Raw genomic sequence first — 14,265 nt, forward strand, 5'->3', positions numbered from 1 at the left:
AAACAAGAATATTTCCAATCGTAGTAAGACAGACAAGGAGCTACAACCTAGGCGGTTTCGAACACAGCCAGTGGCTTGTGCTTGTGCTTGTGCTTGCATCTTGCGTTACCGACTATAACGCAAGACGCAACGCAAGCCCTTGCGCGGTTGCAAGCCCCCCCTTGCGTGCTTGCGTGTGTCACCTCAATTTTCTAAACTTTACGCAAGACGCGAGCACAAGCCACTGGCTGTGTTCGAAACCGCCTACTACTTGAAAACGGCACTCATCGATCTGACAGTATGCAGAGCGTTTACACACAGTGCACTTCACTCCTGTCCGAGCCCAAATCAGCCAGCCTGAAAAGCTGATTTCCCTTAAGCTATAAACTCTGTAAATATATAACTTTAGCAACATTTGAAACATTTTCAGGCGAGAAAGTAGTCGTTTAGACCCCCAAGGTGTTGAAAATCTGACAAAATACCGGCTATTTACAAGAAGAAGAAGAAGCATGAATCCAGTCGAAGAGGTCCTGGCGGTGAATTTCCTTTCATCGTAGTAGGCTTGTCATTGAAAAAACCCGCTACTCCACCTACTGTCCTGGCGGTGCATCGCCACGCAGCACACGCAGCACACGCAGCACACGCAGCACACGCAGCACACGCAGCACACGCAGCACACGCAGCACACGCAGCACACGCAGCACACGCAGCACACGCAGCACACGCAGCACACGCAAGCGCCGACAAAGCAAAATGAAGTATAAACGTCTCGAGCCATTAACATACGCGCAAGACGCAAGGGCCAGGGCCGTAACCAGGATTTTTCAAATACCGAGGTCAAATATTGCGATAAATCTTATTTGACAAAAAAAACATCCTAATATGTTGACTTTTTAAAATACAGTTTGGAAATGTGAATAAACAGAGGTAAATCACAAGCCCATCAAGGAGGTGAATATGTAGGTGAACAAGTTTATTATAACAATGTGATCACAAAAGTAGAGTATTTGAGTGAGTGAGTGAGTGAGACTCAGTTCTTCCCCTTTCTTCCTCTACTGACTCTCTCTGTTCTCATTCTCATCCTCTCCTGTGTCATCTGTTTTAAAATATCATCATCAGCATCACCATTAATATTATTGTTATTATTAATATTACATTATTATTGTTATTACTATTGTCACCATCATCACCATGCCTGTGCATGACCCACTAAAAGGTCAAATGAATGAGTTGGGCTATTGGTCTAACCGATGTGCAAAATTTTAGACACCATTTGCAATAAAATCCAAATAGTTCATTTGGAAAAATGCAATCATTTTACCTAAGTAACTGGTTGAATCCACCCACTAAATTAACATCGTAGAATGTGCCAAACAGACCACAAGATGTTGGCTGTATTTTAGATGTATAGTCTCAATTCAATCCATTCACTCAACACAGAGAAGACATAGGTATCATGCTGGGCCTGACAACTAGATAAATGCTGGTAAAACTTGGCTTCATAATGCACCATGAGCAGCACAACTAACCTCAAGATTGTGTCATATGAGAGAGTACACGGGGTATTTCATTCTGTTATTTTGCCCCGTGTGCATCATCAACTGTTTTAAGTAAAATGAAAAATATAAGTTTCTGACCCAGTTTCTATTAGTCTGCTTTATTTACATGTAGGAAGCCATATAGCACTGAACAAAACTGTAGCTAGTGAGGCTGAATGACCATTAGCCACAGTTGGCACAAAACTGTCAAGCCCTGATTAAAAAAAAAAAAAGTTAGCTTAACAGCCCAAGCCGTGTCACGATTCCCAATAATTTCATTACAGGTCGCTACTTTTTTTTTTGGAAAATCGAATTGAGAGAGAGATTTGTGTGCAGTGTGTTTGTGCCGACTGGAAAACGAAATAATAACCAAGGGGCTTTGTGACTGTTGCTTGAAATGCTGAGGACAATGATCTAGCATCCTCCTATTCCTAGCCGCGCTTTGAACGCATATGAACATTATGAACTGTCACTCATTCTCACTGGCGATTGGCGAAATGAACTCACCTCCTTCTCTCTTTCTTTTCCCCTGGCCAGTTGGCTTTCCAAAGCTGAGTTTAGTTTGTTTAGTAGATTTCTTCATCTTGCTTCCATAGCTGACTTTCGCGTCGAAGCTGTGTAATATGATAAACATGTTTCCAATGGCGGCGTAAAAAAAAAAAAGAAAAAGAAAAAAAAGTCGGGTGGCGTTTTTCCGCTCAGTTTTAAAATATAACGTGATGATAAAGGGATTATGTGGTCATGACCTGTGTGTCCTCAATGCTGGTTACGGCACTGGCAAGGGCAGTTAAAAGAAGTATAATTCAGCCTTTAACTTTCATCAAAACGAGCCATCCTCGGAGCCACACCAATAACTTTAGTGTTTATGTGCAGCCGGCTGTGAGAGCAGCGAGCAGGGACCGTCTACAAAGTGCAACCCAAGAGAGACATTACAAAAAATAATCAATAAATATCCAATAACTTCACTAGGATACAGTGTAGTGTCACCAAACTCACTACACACTTCACTGGTCTCCTACAGATTACACTACAACTCTTGGTTTGAAAAAAATAATAATTTTTCATCATTTCTGGGAATTTTTCTTATAGTGATGGGATTCTCGCCTCTTTTTCGTGATGCGGCTCTAATGGCTCTTTTTACTGTGGAGAGCCGGCTCTTTCGGCTCCCAAACGGCTCCCCATATATATTTGATACATTATTAAGTCATTAATAGCTTAAACCTAATTTTATAACATTTTGTTTCATTATTGACATTGTTAAGCACTTATGATGAGTAAAAATGCTGCATAACAATGCTTTATAAATAAAAGTTTTATTATAACCAATTAAATTATCACAAAATAGCACCACTTCCACAAAAATAACTTAAAATAAATTAAACAGTTATAAATACAAACACGGTTGACACAGGACAGCAGAGGAAAGGAATCACCTTATTAATTGAAAGCTGTGTGTGATTGGTCAGATGTGTGGAGCACACGCTTGACATGAGGGCAATGGAAACCGAGGAAAAAAAAACTCCGTCTAGCACTGGCAGCAGCAGAGCAAAACGCGCAAGGAGAGGGAGAAGGGAGAGACAGTGAGGCACCGAAGGACAAAAAAAACTATGTGGGGAAAAAACTGTCGGCTCTGTGGCACTTGCAGAGCACAAGTGCAACGACAGGGAGGCGGAGAGACGGCGAGATACTGAAAGAAAAAAAAACGGCTCCCAAATAGGATCCCACAACGGCTCCCATTGTGGAGCCGGTTCCTGTCGTTCACTTCAAAGAGCCGGCTCTTAGAGCCGGATCGTTCGCGACCGACACATCACTATTTTCTTAGAAGTATTAATCAATAACTTCATGATGATACAGTGTAGTGTCACCAAACGCACTACACATGTCACTTGTCTCCTACAAATGCAAACTGCTCGATGTGGCTTTAATGAACACAGAGGCTGTTCACACTAGTGATGGGAAGTTCAGCTCTTTTCCGAGAGCCGGCTCTTTTGACTCGGCTCCCAAAGAAGCGCCGGCTCTTTCGACTCCCGAACGGCTCTTTATTTAGGATCTTTTGTAGCCTATATTTTACCTTAACTTTGCAAAAAAAAAAATCATGGTTTATGTGTTGAAAACCCTTTTGCTTTCAGTGTTTTTATGAGAGACCTTATAATTGCCTAATTCTTTGCATTTATTCTGTGACAAAAACCACTTTTACATTTGTTTATTTCAATTAAACTTTTTTATTGCACAAATTAACATTAAACTTCAAACACATCCACAGAACAGAACCAAACTCAAGCTAACATTAATAATGTCCTCAATTAAACTTTTTTATTGGACAAATGAACCAAAAAATTTCAAACAAATCCACAGAACAGAACCAAAACCAGAACCAAACTCCTTAATTCTCACGTGAATACCGCATGCTGGTCACCATGCTGGCCAATCATAACAAAGCTCTGTCAACCAGAGCTGGGACTGAGCACTGAAAGTGAAACCTAAGCAGCGAATGGAAAAAAACTTGGAGTCGGCTCTCACTTGATGCAAGCCGGCTCTTCTGATTCACTACAAAGAGCCGGCTCTCAGAGCCGATGCTTGTGCGCATGACCCATCACTAGTTCACACCTGCTGCTGACATGAGTCCCGGCTGATCTGATCACAGGTGGAAAGCACTAAATACAGGTGTGAACGCATTCAGATCCGATGGCTCAGACCACATTCAGACACTTGTGACACTTGTGTCCACATTCTTAGAACAGTGTGAACATAAATCCATCCTGGGCCACATTGAAGGACCTACTGACCTGACAAGACTCCACACAAGCAGTTCAGGTTCCACCAGGATGTTTTCTGGGAAAAATACATTGTGTAAAAGCAGCGTCCTGAATTCATGTGTGAATGATGATATAGTTGAGTTAGTGAACGTTTCAGTAATTTTATAGAAACATCAGTCGACCTGCTGATGTCCTGTTTGTTCAACATTAAATATTCATTCTTACTGTTGCCTTAAAACTCAGATTTTTATAATAAAAGTAAAAACTGTCAAATATTCTAAAACAAAAATCTAACATTGTGGTGAATAATGAGGCAAAACTAACTGCAGCTGACATCAACTGAATGGTCTCAGTTGAAGTGAGCTGCAGAGAAACACAACATGCTGATACTCAGTGTGAAGCTTTGACTGGAAACACACAGAAAAACAACATCCTGGAAGAATGGCAGCTTCCATCTTTAAAGGAATGGAAGAGGAAGAAGTTTCCAAGGAATTAGTTAGAAGAGTTTCAAACAGAAACTGACTGAATCCATGAATCTGAAAAGGTGTTTCTGAGTGAAACAGACTGACATGAACAGACTGAACTATCTGTTCAACAGGGATTCTCTGACAGGAGGACACTCTGTATACTCAGCACAGAGACACTGAGGAACCAGGTGAACCGAACCAGAATCCAGGATGCAGAGGTTCTTCAGTGAATGTGGTGCTGAAGGTGTGGAGGTGGATCAGAGTGTCAGAGGAGACTCTGTAGAAGGACAGAGTGCCAGCAGGACGGTCCACATACACTGCTGCTCTGTTAGAGACAGAGGAGGAGGAGGAGGAGGAGGAGATGATTGTTCCTCTCTTATTGTGACAGACAGAGTAACCTTCATCAGAGCAGCTCAGACTCCAGGACTGATTGTTCCATCCAAGCAAACAGTCAGTGCCTCGTCTACTGATTCCTCTGTAACTCACTGATATATAAACTCCTCCTCTCCACTCGACCTCCCAGTAACAGCGACCAGTCAGAACGTTTCTACACAGCAGCTGACACAGGCCATCAAATCTGTCTGGATGATCAGGATAGGACTGAACCTCCTCCACACATGTCACTTTTGTGTTGTAGTAAGACAGTTTCAGGTTTCTGTTCACTGTGTTTGTGTCGATTATGAGTTGGCAGGAATCTGATGGAGAGAACAAACACAGTTCAGCTGCAGTTATTGATCTATCATCTGTTCACTTTGATCAATGAGTGATGTGACAGTGTGAAGATGGCTGGATGTCATGAATCAGATGAAGAACACACTCACACTTCCTCAGACCTGGTGTCAGCCATCGTTCTCCAGCAGGCTCCACCCTGAAAGGAGGAGGGGGGTCAGAGCAGCACCGTCTGCATCAAACATGGACATTACATGGCTCTCACACACATTGTTCTACACTGAGAAAGGAACAGTCCAACATCTGGATACATCCACTGGAATGAAGTACCTGGAAACTAGGATGAAAGCTGTCTGATCAACACTGACAAAAACAAACTGCTTCTTTCAGGCATCTTTTCCTGATCTGAGCCAGAGCTGCAACCTCTCTTCTTGGATTATTAGAGCTGTTGTTAAAGCTAACAGCACAACAGTGGTGAGTGTACCAGTACAGCTGCTTTTAATTCATGCTACAGAGTTATCTCAGCTAGAAAACATGGTTAGCTTGTGTCCTCCAGGTTGTTCTCTGCTTCATTCAGTCAGAGTTCCACGTCCTTCATCAGAGACTGATCAGCAGCACAAATGTTCAGAGTAGAACTGCAAAGATGGCCAATCCTTTCATATCTTCCTGTTGGAAAGCTGACGTGGAAGCACGGCAGACTGACTGCGATGAGCTACAGCAGCAGGTTACCTCCACAGGACCCGAAAAGCAACAAGATACGTCTGTCAGAAACATTCAATCTGCAAACACAAACACAAATGGAAAGAAAGGCTCTGTTTCTGCACAGAGCATGGATTATATGAAGATACCAAAGAATAAAAAGGAAGATTTTAAAAATGATGTGCAGAATATAAAATGGGATGAATTAATGAAATCAGATAATCTGGACTTTACTAGCCAGTATTTTGTGGATAAACTGCATAAACGTATTAAAGAATTTTCAAAAATGTCTAGAAATAAAAATAAAAGGGCTTCCCTTCCGTGGATAAATGAAAGTATACTTCAAATGATGAAAGAACAAGATCAGATCCTAAAAGCATCATTGAAGTCTAAATTGACAAGTGACAGACTTAAATTTACATTAATAAGGAATAAGGTGACAAAAGAACTTAGAAAAGCCAAGGCAAATTACTTCCTTGAGATAATAGTAAATAATAAGGGAAACTCTAAAATGACATGGCAGCAAATAAAGAAACTATCTGGACAAAACAATGCTAGAAAACAGATCGAACTGAGAATTAATGACACTAACAAATGAGGCAATGGATGTAGCTGAAGCATTAAATCATTATTTTGTAGATTCGGTAGCTACCATTGCCAACAGTTTTTCCTTAAACCAGCAATATGATATCAAGGAACTAATACCAGGACCCAAGGAACTAATACCAGGACCCATTTTTAATTTTGAAAGAGTCTCTGAAGCGCAAGTATTGAAAGTGATTGATTCACTCAAACCTAAATCTTCAAAAGATGTTTATGAAATGGACTCTGCTATGATCAGGGAGTGTGCAGGTTCATTGATTAAACCAATCACACATATTGTAAATATTTCTCTGACTCAGGGTCGAAGGAGCTTCCCTCAATATTGGAAGCCTGCAGTTGTTGTTCCTATCTTTAAGAATGATGACCCGCAGTTAGTTTCAAATTATAGACCAATAAGTATTCTCCCTGTTATGTCCAAAGTCATAGAAAAGTTAGCGGCGGACCAACTAATTCTTCATCTAAATTCTAGCCAACTCCTACATCCGATGCAACATGGATTTAGGGCACACCACTCAACAGAAACGGCAACTGTTTATTTTGTTGAAATAGTTAAGTCTTTGATAGACAGAGGGGGCGTGGTTGGGGCAATATTTCTGGATTTACGAAAAGCGTTTGATACAGTTAATCATAATATTCTTCAGTCAAAATTTGTTCAGTTTAATTTTTCTCAGTATACATCTAACTGGTTTAAATCATATCTTACGAATCGCTCTCAATGTGTTAAAATACAAAATACAAGATCCTCCTTTAAAGATCTTGTAACAGGGGTACCCCAAGGCTCAATTTTGGGTCCAATTCTTTTCAGTCTTTATATAAATGACCTTCCATCTGTGTGCCAAGGCAGTGAGATCCTCATGTATGCAGATGATACTGTCATTTTTATTAAAGGTAAAAATCACTCTGAGGTTGCAGTACAGCTGACAAAAGTAATGATTAATGTTTCAAATTTGTTGAATAATTGTCATTTACAACTTAACACTTCTAAAACTGTAGCCATGTTCTTTGCTAAAATAAAAAAATCTTATACAGAGCCTGATGTTTTCATTTCAGGGCAGAGAATTCAAATTGTAAATTAATATAAATATTTAGGCACTATTTTGGACAGTAACCTGACTTTCAAGCAACATGTTAAAAAGGTGAGTAGGATCACAAACTTTACACTTAAAATTTTTAGGCATCTTAGAAATTATATGTCAACAGAGGCTGCAAAAATGTACATGTTCTCTCTTATAATGTCACATGTTAATTACTGTCTACCAACATGGGCCACTGCAAACTCCACGACATTAAAGCCGATAATATCTTTATATAAACAAGCTGTCAAGATTTTAGATAAAAAACCAAGATCTTTTCATCACTGTCCAATACTTAACAAATATAGGCTTCTAAGTTGGAACAATCTTGTTATGTTTAAAAATTGTTGTCTTGTATATCAAATCCGACACAGCTTAGCTCCACCACCACTCTGCAGCCTGCTGCAATTTAGATCATCTGCAACCAGTGTTACTAGAGGGGCTGCTAGAGGTGATTGTGTAGTGCCTTACAAGAAATCAACTTTTGGTCAGTCAGTTTTCACTTATAAAGCAGCTGGTCAGTGGAATACAATCCCACAAAACATAAGAGAGTCCAGTTCTTATTGTTCATTCAAATTCAAATTAAAGAAATGGCTGATAGACAACCAACTCTGTCAGCATTAGTGTATGAGATTAGAGGGGTTTTGTGTGTGTGTGTGTGGGGGGGGGGTATCTTTTGTGAATGTGTGTGTGTTGGGTTTGGGTGGGTTGTAGACAGATGTGTTACACGTCTGTTTTTTATATGTATTGTAATTGTTTTATTTTTGTTTTGCTTGCTTTTTTGCTGTAATTTATTCTTTTAATTATTAGGTAATTTTGCCATGCTCCTTCTGGCAGGGGGACTACCAATGGAAACTAGCCTTTTGGCTATAATTGGGTGCATTTACATTTTCTTTGTGAAATGTCAATTAGTGTACACTGTCCCTCTATAACAAATAAAGTTAATAATAATAATAATAATAATAAAAAGCACAGTAAAAGATCCTGAAGATTCAAATGCTTCTCATTTCCTGAGCTGATCATTAGAGACTGAGTGATGTTAGTGTCTCTGACCCAGGGGATGGAGCAGTGATCACTAACACCACAAACTCCAGAGGCAGGGCATCTGTGTGCTCCGTCAGTCGGTCTGATGTCATGTGGAGCTCAGAGGATTGTTGAAGTTTGCTCTGGTGGCTTTATCTCTGAGCTGAAACACATCCAGTTCCACACACTGTTCTCTGAATGTGTTGGAGCTGTCAGAGAGCCGGTCCAGGGGAAGATCCCCATGATTATCAACTCACAGGAGGCACAAAGTGACTCATTTATTAATCTGTAAAAACACGGGAATGTGCACACCTGTACACAAACTCTGAGCCATGTGTATGAGCCTTTAGGAGACACAGATGGTGAGGTGGTGGAAAATAGACCTGAGAGTCTCTCATAGAACAAATATTCAGAGCAGCTGTTATTTAAAGCACCAGAACTGTTCCATAGTAAACTTTCAGCTGTAAAAGGCAGAAGCAAACTTAAATCATGGATCACATTCATCTCATTACTGAGTCAGCGCCATCTCATCATCCAACTTTGAAAGCCCTGACTGCAGAGGAGACGTTGGACTGACACTGGTGGTCAATATTAGCTGTGAATATACTGAGTCCTTTTCACATCAACCACGTTAACCGGGCTAACTGATGACACCATCATCATCTCAACACACACACTCTGCATTGTCCAGTCACCTCCCTTGTGTGTCTTACCGACTGTAAACGGACAAAGTCTGGACAGAAACCCAGTGACAGCTCTCACAGTCATCCTGACTCATGAGTCCATATCAGAACGCAGCGAGCAAAACCTCAGGAGCCTGAAGAAGGAAACAACTTGTGCTTTCCTGTCAAATCCCTCATTTCAAATCCTATCAGGGTGAGGGGTTCCACTGACTCTCACCTTCATTTTGATCAGGTGTTTGCAGGTGATTGAAGGAAAACGATAAATGCTGCAATGACACTCGTGTGTGATGTTGCTCAGAGCATTGGCACCAATGAATAACAACATGGATGAAAGAATTCGGATGGAACGAGTGTTCAAATTGCTTCCTTCTGCAAATGGACCTTGATGTCTGTCTCATCTAAATTCACTTTCTGGGTGTGTTGCTGTGATCAGGAGCCTCCAATCAGCAGGAGCTGAGCATCAACATGTATGATGTGCTCTGCAACCACCATTTATGGTTAAACCTGGGCGTATGGAGGGAGGGACACAACTCTAATCCATATGTGCACATTTCCACGTGGACTGTGATTTATAAAGGGAACTTTACCTGAACGTGCACACAGTTTTATAAACCTTTGTGCTAAGCTAGGCTAACATGGCCTGGACCCATCTCTGCAAATGAATCAGAGTCAGAGACCAAAAGGATGTTTAAATGACAGACTGTTCCTTTAACATGCAGATACCTGTCCAAACTGAATCAACTCTGACCAACAGACCCTTCTCACTGTTGTTCCTGCAGATGTTCTCCTTGGAGACCTCAAATATCTGCTGTTTCTGTCCAACCAGTGTTTCTGCTGGGCAAAGGAAACAGGCTCCTACATGTGTGATTGTTCATGTAACACTCAGCAGGAAGCAAAAGCACAGGGATGAGTGCAGGACAGAGAACATGTTCCCTGCTCTTCCTCCTCTATATCAGACATTGTGAGGCTGCAGCAGGCCTCTCCATACCTGAGTTTGTGTGGATCCTTCAGTGCAGCCCTCAGCAGCTTCCCTCCTGAGTCTCCTGGATGGTTGTAGCTCAGGTCCAGCTCTCTCAGATGGGAGGGGTTGGAGGTCACAGCTTCAGCCAGAGAAGCACAGCCTTCCTCTGTGATCAGACAGCCTGACAGGCTGCAGACACAGAGCAACACAACTGGTGTCTGTTTCATTTTATTCATCTGAGTTTCTCACATCCATCCATCCATTTTCTAACCCCGCTTAATCCAACTAAGGATCGTGGGGGGCTGGAGCCTATCCCAGCTGTCATTGGGCGAGAGGCCAGCAGATCGCCAGTCCACCAGAGACAAACAACCATGCACCAAGTTTCTTAGATGTTAAATCAATTTAAATGAGGAACTGTTGATAATGTAGCTTCATTAAATTGAATGAGTTTCAACAACAAACCATTTTATTCAGTTGATGTGATTATTTGAATTTAAATGTAACAGATGTTATTGCATCACAGAGACTGCATGAAGCTGAAACAGCAGAGAATCCTGACCTGAGAGCTTCCAGGTTACAGATTGAACTCTTCAGTCCATCAGACAGCTGCTTCACTCCTGAATCCTGCAGGTCGTTGTTACTCAGGTCCAGTTCTGTCAGCCTGGAGGACTGGGAGCTGATAGCTGAGGACAGAGCTGCACAGCTTCTCTCTGAGAGGTTACAGACACTCAGTCTGAGGAGGGAATAACAGGAAAAAGGACAAAGAACAGCTGTGATCCAAATGAAACGGCTCGAATGCTGCATAAAGACTGAAAGACCATCTATATCACCTCCTGATATCAGGTTTATAACCTTGTTTTCCATGTGGTGGTTCTTAAATGCTCAAAACACGGTGAGTGAAACAAGGAGTCAACATGGTGGCGAAGCATTTGAACCTTGGAACTGCAGTTTCTCAGTGACAAAGTCTCAAAATCTGTTGTCTATCAGCACATCATCATCTTTGTGATAATGTAATTATCTCACGCCACTGGTGTGCACTTGTTTCATTTCACCCCAGAGTGAGAGTCTCTACGACTGTTTTGCTGATCTTGTTTTTAATTGAGTCTCATCTGCTGCACTCCCAGATTATATGGCTCCACTGTGTGTGATGAAGGTGAGAAGAAACACTGAGTGGAGATATACACCATCATATAATCCACATTACATTACACATCCAACATTGTTTTACTGCATGATATCGATTGTTTAGGTTAGTTAAGCCAGAAAACCAGAACGGATTAATCTACTTCATTGATCAAGGCACCTGGCAGCTGTTTTATCATTAAATTAAGACAGAATTATATCAACTCTCAGTTTAAAAGGTTAATTAATCCTGACCTGAGAGCTTCCAGGTTACAGTTTGGACTCTTCAGTCCATCAGACAGCTGCTTCACTCCTGAATCCTGCAGGTCGTTGTTACTCAGATTCAGTTCTGTCAGGCTGGAGGACTGGGAGCTGAGAGCTGAGGACAGAGCTGCACAGCTTCTCTCTGAGAGGTTACAGCCACTCAGTCTGAGGAGGGAATAATGAGATAAATCTGTGACTTTCTCTCCTATAAAAACAGCAGCAGTATACACATCCCTCTATATCTGTACTCACAGAGCTTTGTTGGAGGCTTTGACCACTGGCAGCAGCCTCAGAAGAGCCTCCTCTGAAGCAGAGTATTTCTTCAGGTCAAACTCATCCAAATGTTTTCCTGATGACAGTAAGATGAAGCCCAGAGCTGACCACTGAGCAGGAGAGAGATAATCTGTGGAGAGACTTCCTGAACTCAGGGACTGTTGGATCTTCTCCACTAGAGAACGATCATTCAGTTCATTCAGACAGTGGAACAGATTGATGCTTCTCTCTGCAGACAGATTCTCACTGATCTCCTCCTTTATGTAATCGACTGTTTCCTGATTGGTCTGTGAGCTACTTCCTGTCTGTGTCAGCAGGCCTCGTAGGAGCCTCTGATTGGTCTGCAGGGAAAGACCCAGGAGGAAGCGGAGGAACAGGTCCAGGTGTCCATTTGGACTCTGTAAGGCCCTGTCCACAGCACTCTGATGGAGATGTTTTAGATTAGGTTTGTTAAATATGTTTGACCACTCAGAGGTTGTTTTTTGTTCCACCATCAGGTTGACTCCAGAGTTGATGAAGGTCAGATGCACATGAAGAGCAGCCAGAAACTCCTGAACACTCAGATGGATGAAGCAGAACACCTTCTCCTGGTACAGCCCTCTCTCCTCTCTAAAGATCTGTGTGAACACTCCTGAGTACACTGAGGCTGCTGAGATATCGATGCCACACTCTGTCAGGTCTGATTCATAGAAGATCAGGTTTCCTTTCTGCAGCTGCTCAAAAGCCAGTTTTCCCAGAGACTCAATCATCTTCCTGCTCTCTGGACTCCAGTGTGGATCCGTCTCAGCTCCTCCATCATACTTGACCTTCTTCACTTTGGCCTGAACCACCAGGAAGTGGATGTACATCTCAGTCAGGGTGTTGGGCAGCTCTCCTCCCTCTCTGGTTTCCAACACATCCTCCAGAACTGTAGCAGTGATCCAGCAGAAGACCGGGATGTGGCACATGATGTGGAGGCTTCGAGATGTCTGGATGTGGGAGATGATCCTGCTGGCCTGCTCCTCATCTGTGAATCTCTTCCTGAAGTACTCCTCCTTCTGTGGGTCAGTGAACCCTCTGACCTCTGTCACCATGCCAACACAGCCAGGAGGGATCTGATTGGCTGCTGCAGGTCGTGTGGTTATCCAGAGGCGAGCAGAGGGAAGCAGCTTCCCCCTGATGAGGTTTGTCAGCAGCACATCCACTGAGGTGGGCTCTGTAGCATCGGTCAGGGGCTCCTTGTTGTGGAAGTCCAGAGGAAGTCGACACTCATCCAGACCATCAAAGATGAACACAACCTGGAACTGTTCAAAGCTGCAGATTCCTGCTTCTTTGGTCTCAGTAAAGAAGTGATGAACAAGCTGCACCAAGCTGAACTTTTCCTCTTTCAGCAGATTCAGCTCTCTGAAAGTGAATGGAAACATGAGCTGGATGTCCTGGTTGGCTTTGCCTTCAGCCCAGTCCAGAGTGAACTTCTGTGTTAAAACTGTTTTCCCAATGCCAGCCACTCCCTTTGTCATCACTGTTCTGACTGGTTCATCTCTTCCAGGTGGGACTTTAAAGATGTCTTCTTGTCTGATGGATGTTTCTGCTCTGCCTGCTTTCCTGGATGCTGCTTCAATCTGTCTGACCTCATGCTCATCATTGACCTCTCCGGTCCCTCCCTCTGTGATGTAGAGCTCTGTGTAGATCTGATTCAGAAGGGTTGGCTTTCCTGCTTTAGGAATCCCCTCAAACACACACTGGAACTTCTTCTTCAGGGCAGATTTAAGTTTACGTCCACAAAGTTCTGAATGAAGACAAGAAATAACATCAGTGGGTCACGTGACAGAGGGCGCGGACAACATGACGGGAACCGGTAAAGGAGAGTTCAACGGCAGAGGTGTCTTGGCTGCAACGGTCCCCAGAGAAAGCTACACAAGAGATGGGACAGGTCGGGAAACTCTTGGCGGCTTTGCAAGCGGACATGACCGAAATTAAGGAGGCCAGTGCCGGTCTCAGAACAGATGTCAACGGGATACTGACCTGGCTGGATGAAGCAGAAAACCGCATCTCCCTGTTAGAGGACGAGAACCACCAACTTCGTCAAACAGCGGATAAAAGTGCTAAAAAGTGTGAGGAGTTGCACCAGGCAGTTGAAGACGCTGCCAATAGAGACAGACGCCAAAATCTGCGA

At 42.6% G+C, this 14,265-nt stretch overlaps 1 protein-coding gene across 1 annotated transcript; it reads right to left on the reverse strand.

The window, feature by feature from the left end:
- Positions 1 to 4,834: 4,834 nt before the first annotated feature.
- On the reverse strand, positions 4,835 to 14,057 carry LOC142378144 (NLR family CARD domain-containing protein 3-like). The gene is made up of 7 exons (XM_075462372.1): positions 13,988 to 14,057; positions 12,090 to 13,878; positions 11,829 to 12,002; positions 11,011 to 11,184; positions 10,479 to 10,640; positions 5,562 to 5,608; positions 4,835 to 5,435 (listed from the first exon to the last, which is right to left on the reverse strand). The coding sequence occupies exons 1-7, from the start codon at positions 14,055 to 14,057 to the stop codon at positions 4,903 to 4,905; spliced, it is 2,949 nt and encodes a 982-aa protein (XP_075318487.1). The 3' UTR covers positions 4,835 to 4,902.
- Between the last annotated feature and the right edge of the window lie 208 nt (positions 14,058 to 14,265).

Source organism: Odontesthes bonariensis, chromosome 4 (genome assembly GCF_027942865.1).
Source record: "Odontesthes bonariensis isolate fOdoBon6 chromosome 4, fOdoBon6.hap1, whole genome shotgun sequence".
Lineage (NCBI taxonomy): Eukaryota > Metazoa > Chordata > Actinopteri > Atheriniformes > Atherinopsidae > Odontesthes > Odontesthes bonariensis.

Bases quoted from the DNA above. Each gene is read 5' to 3' on its own strand.
- LOC142378144 (XM_075462372.1), bottom strand. From the start codon at position 14,057: ATGTCCGCTTGCAAAGCCGCCAAGAGTTTCCCGACCTGTCCCATCTCT. The intron at 13,879-13,987 runs GTTGCAGCCAAG...GTCTTCATTCAG, and splicing joins TGTAGCTTTCTCTGGGGACC to AACTTTGTGGACGTAAACTT. The intron at 12,003-12,089 runs GTGAGTACAGAT...TTCCCTCCTCAG, and splicing joins AAAGCCTCCAACAAAGCTCT to ACTGAGTGGCTGTAACCTCT.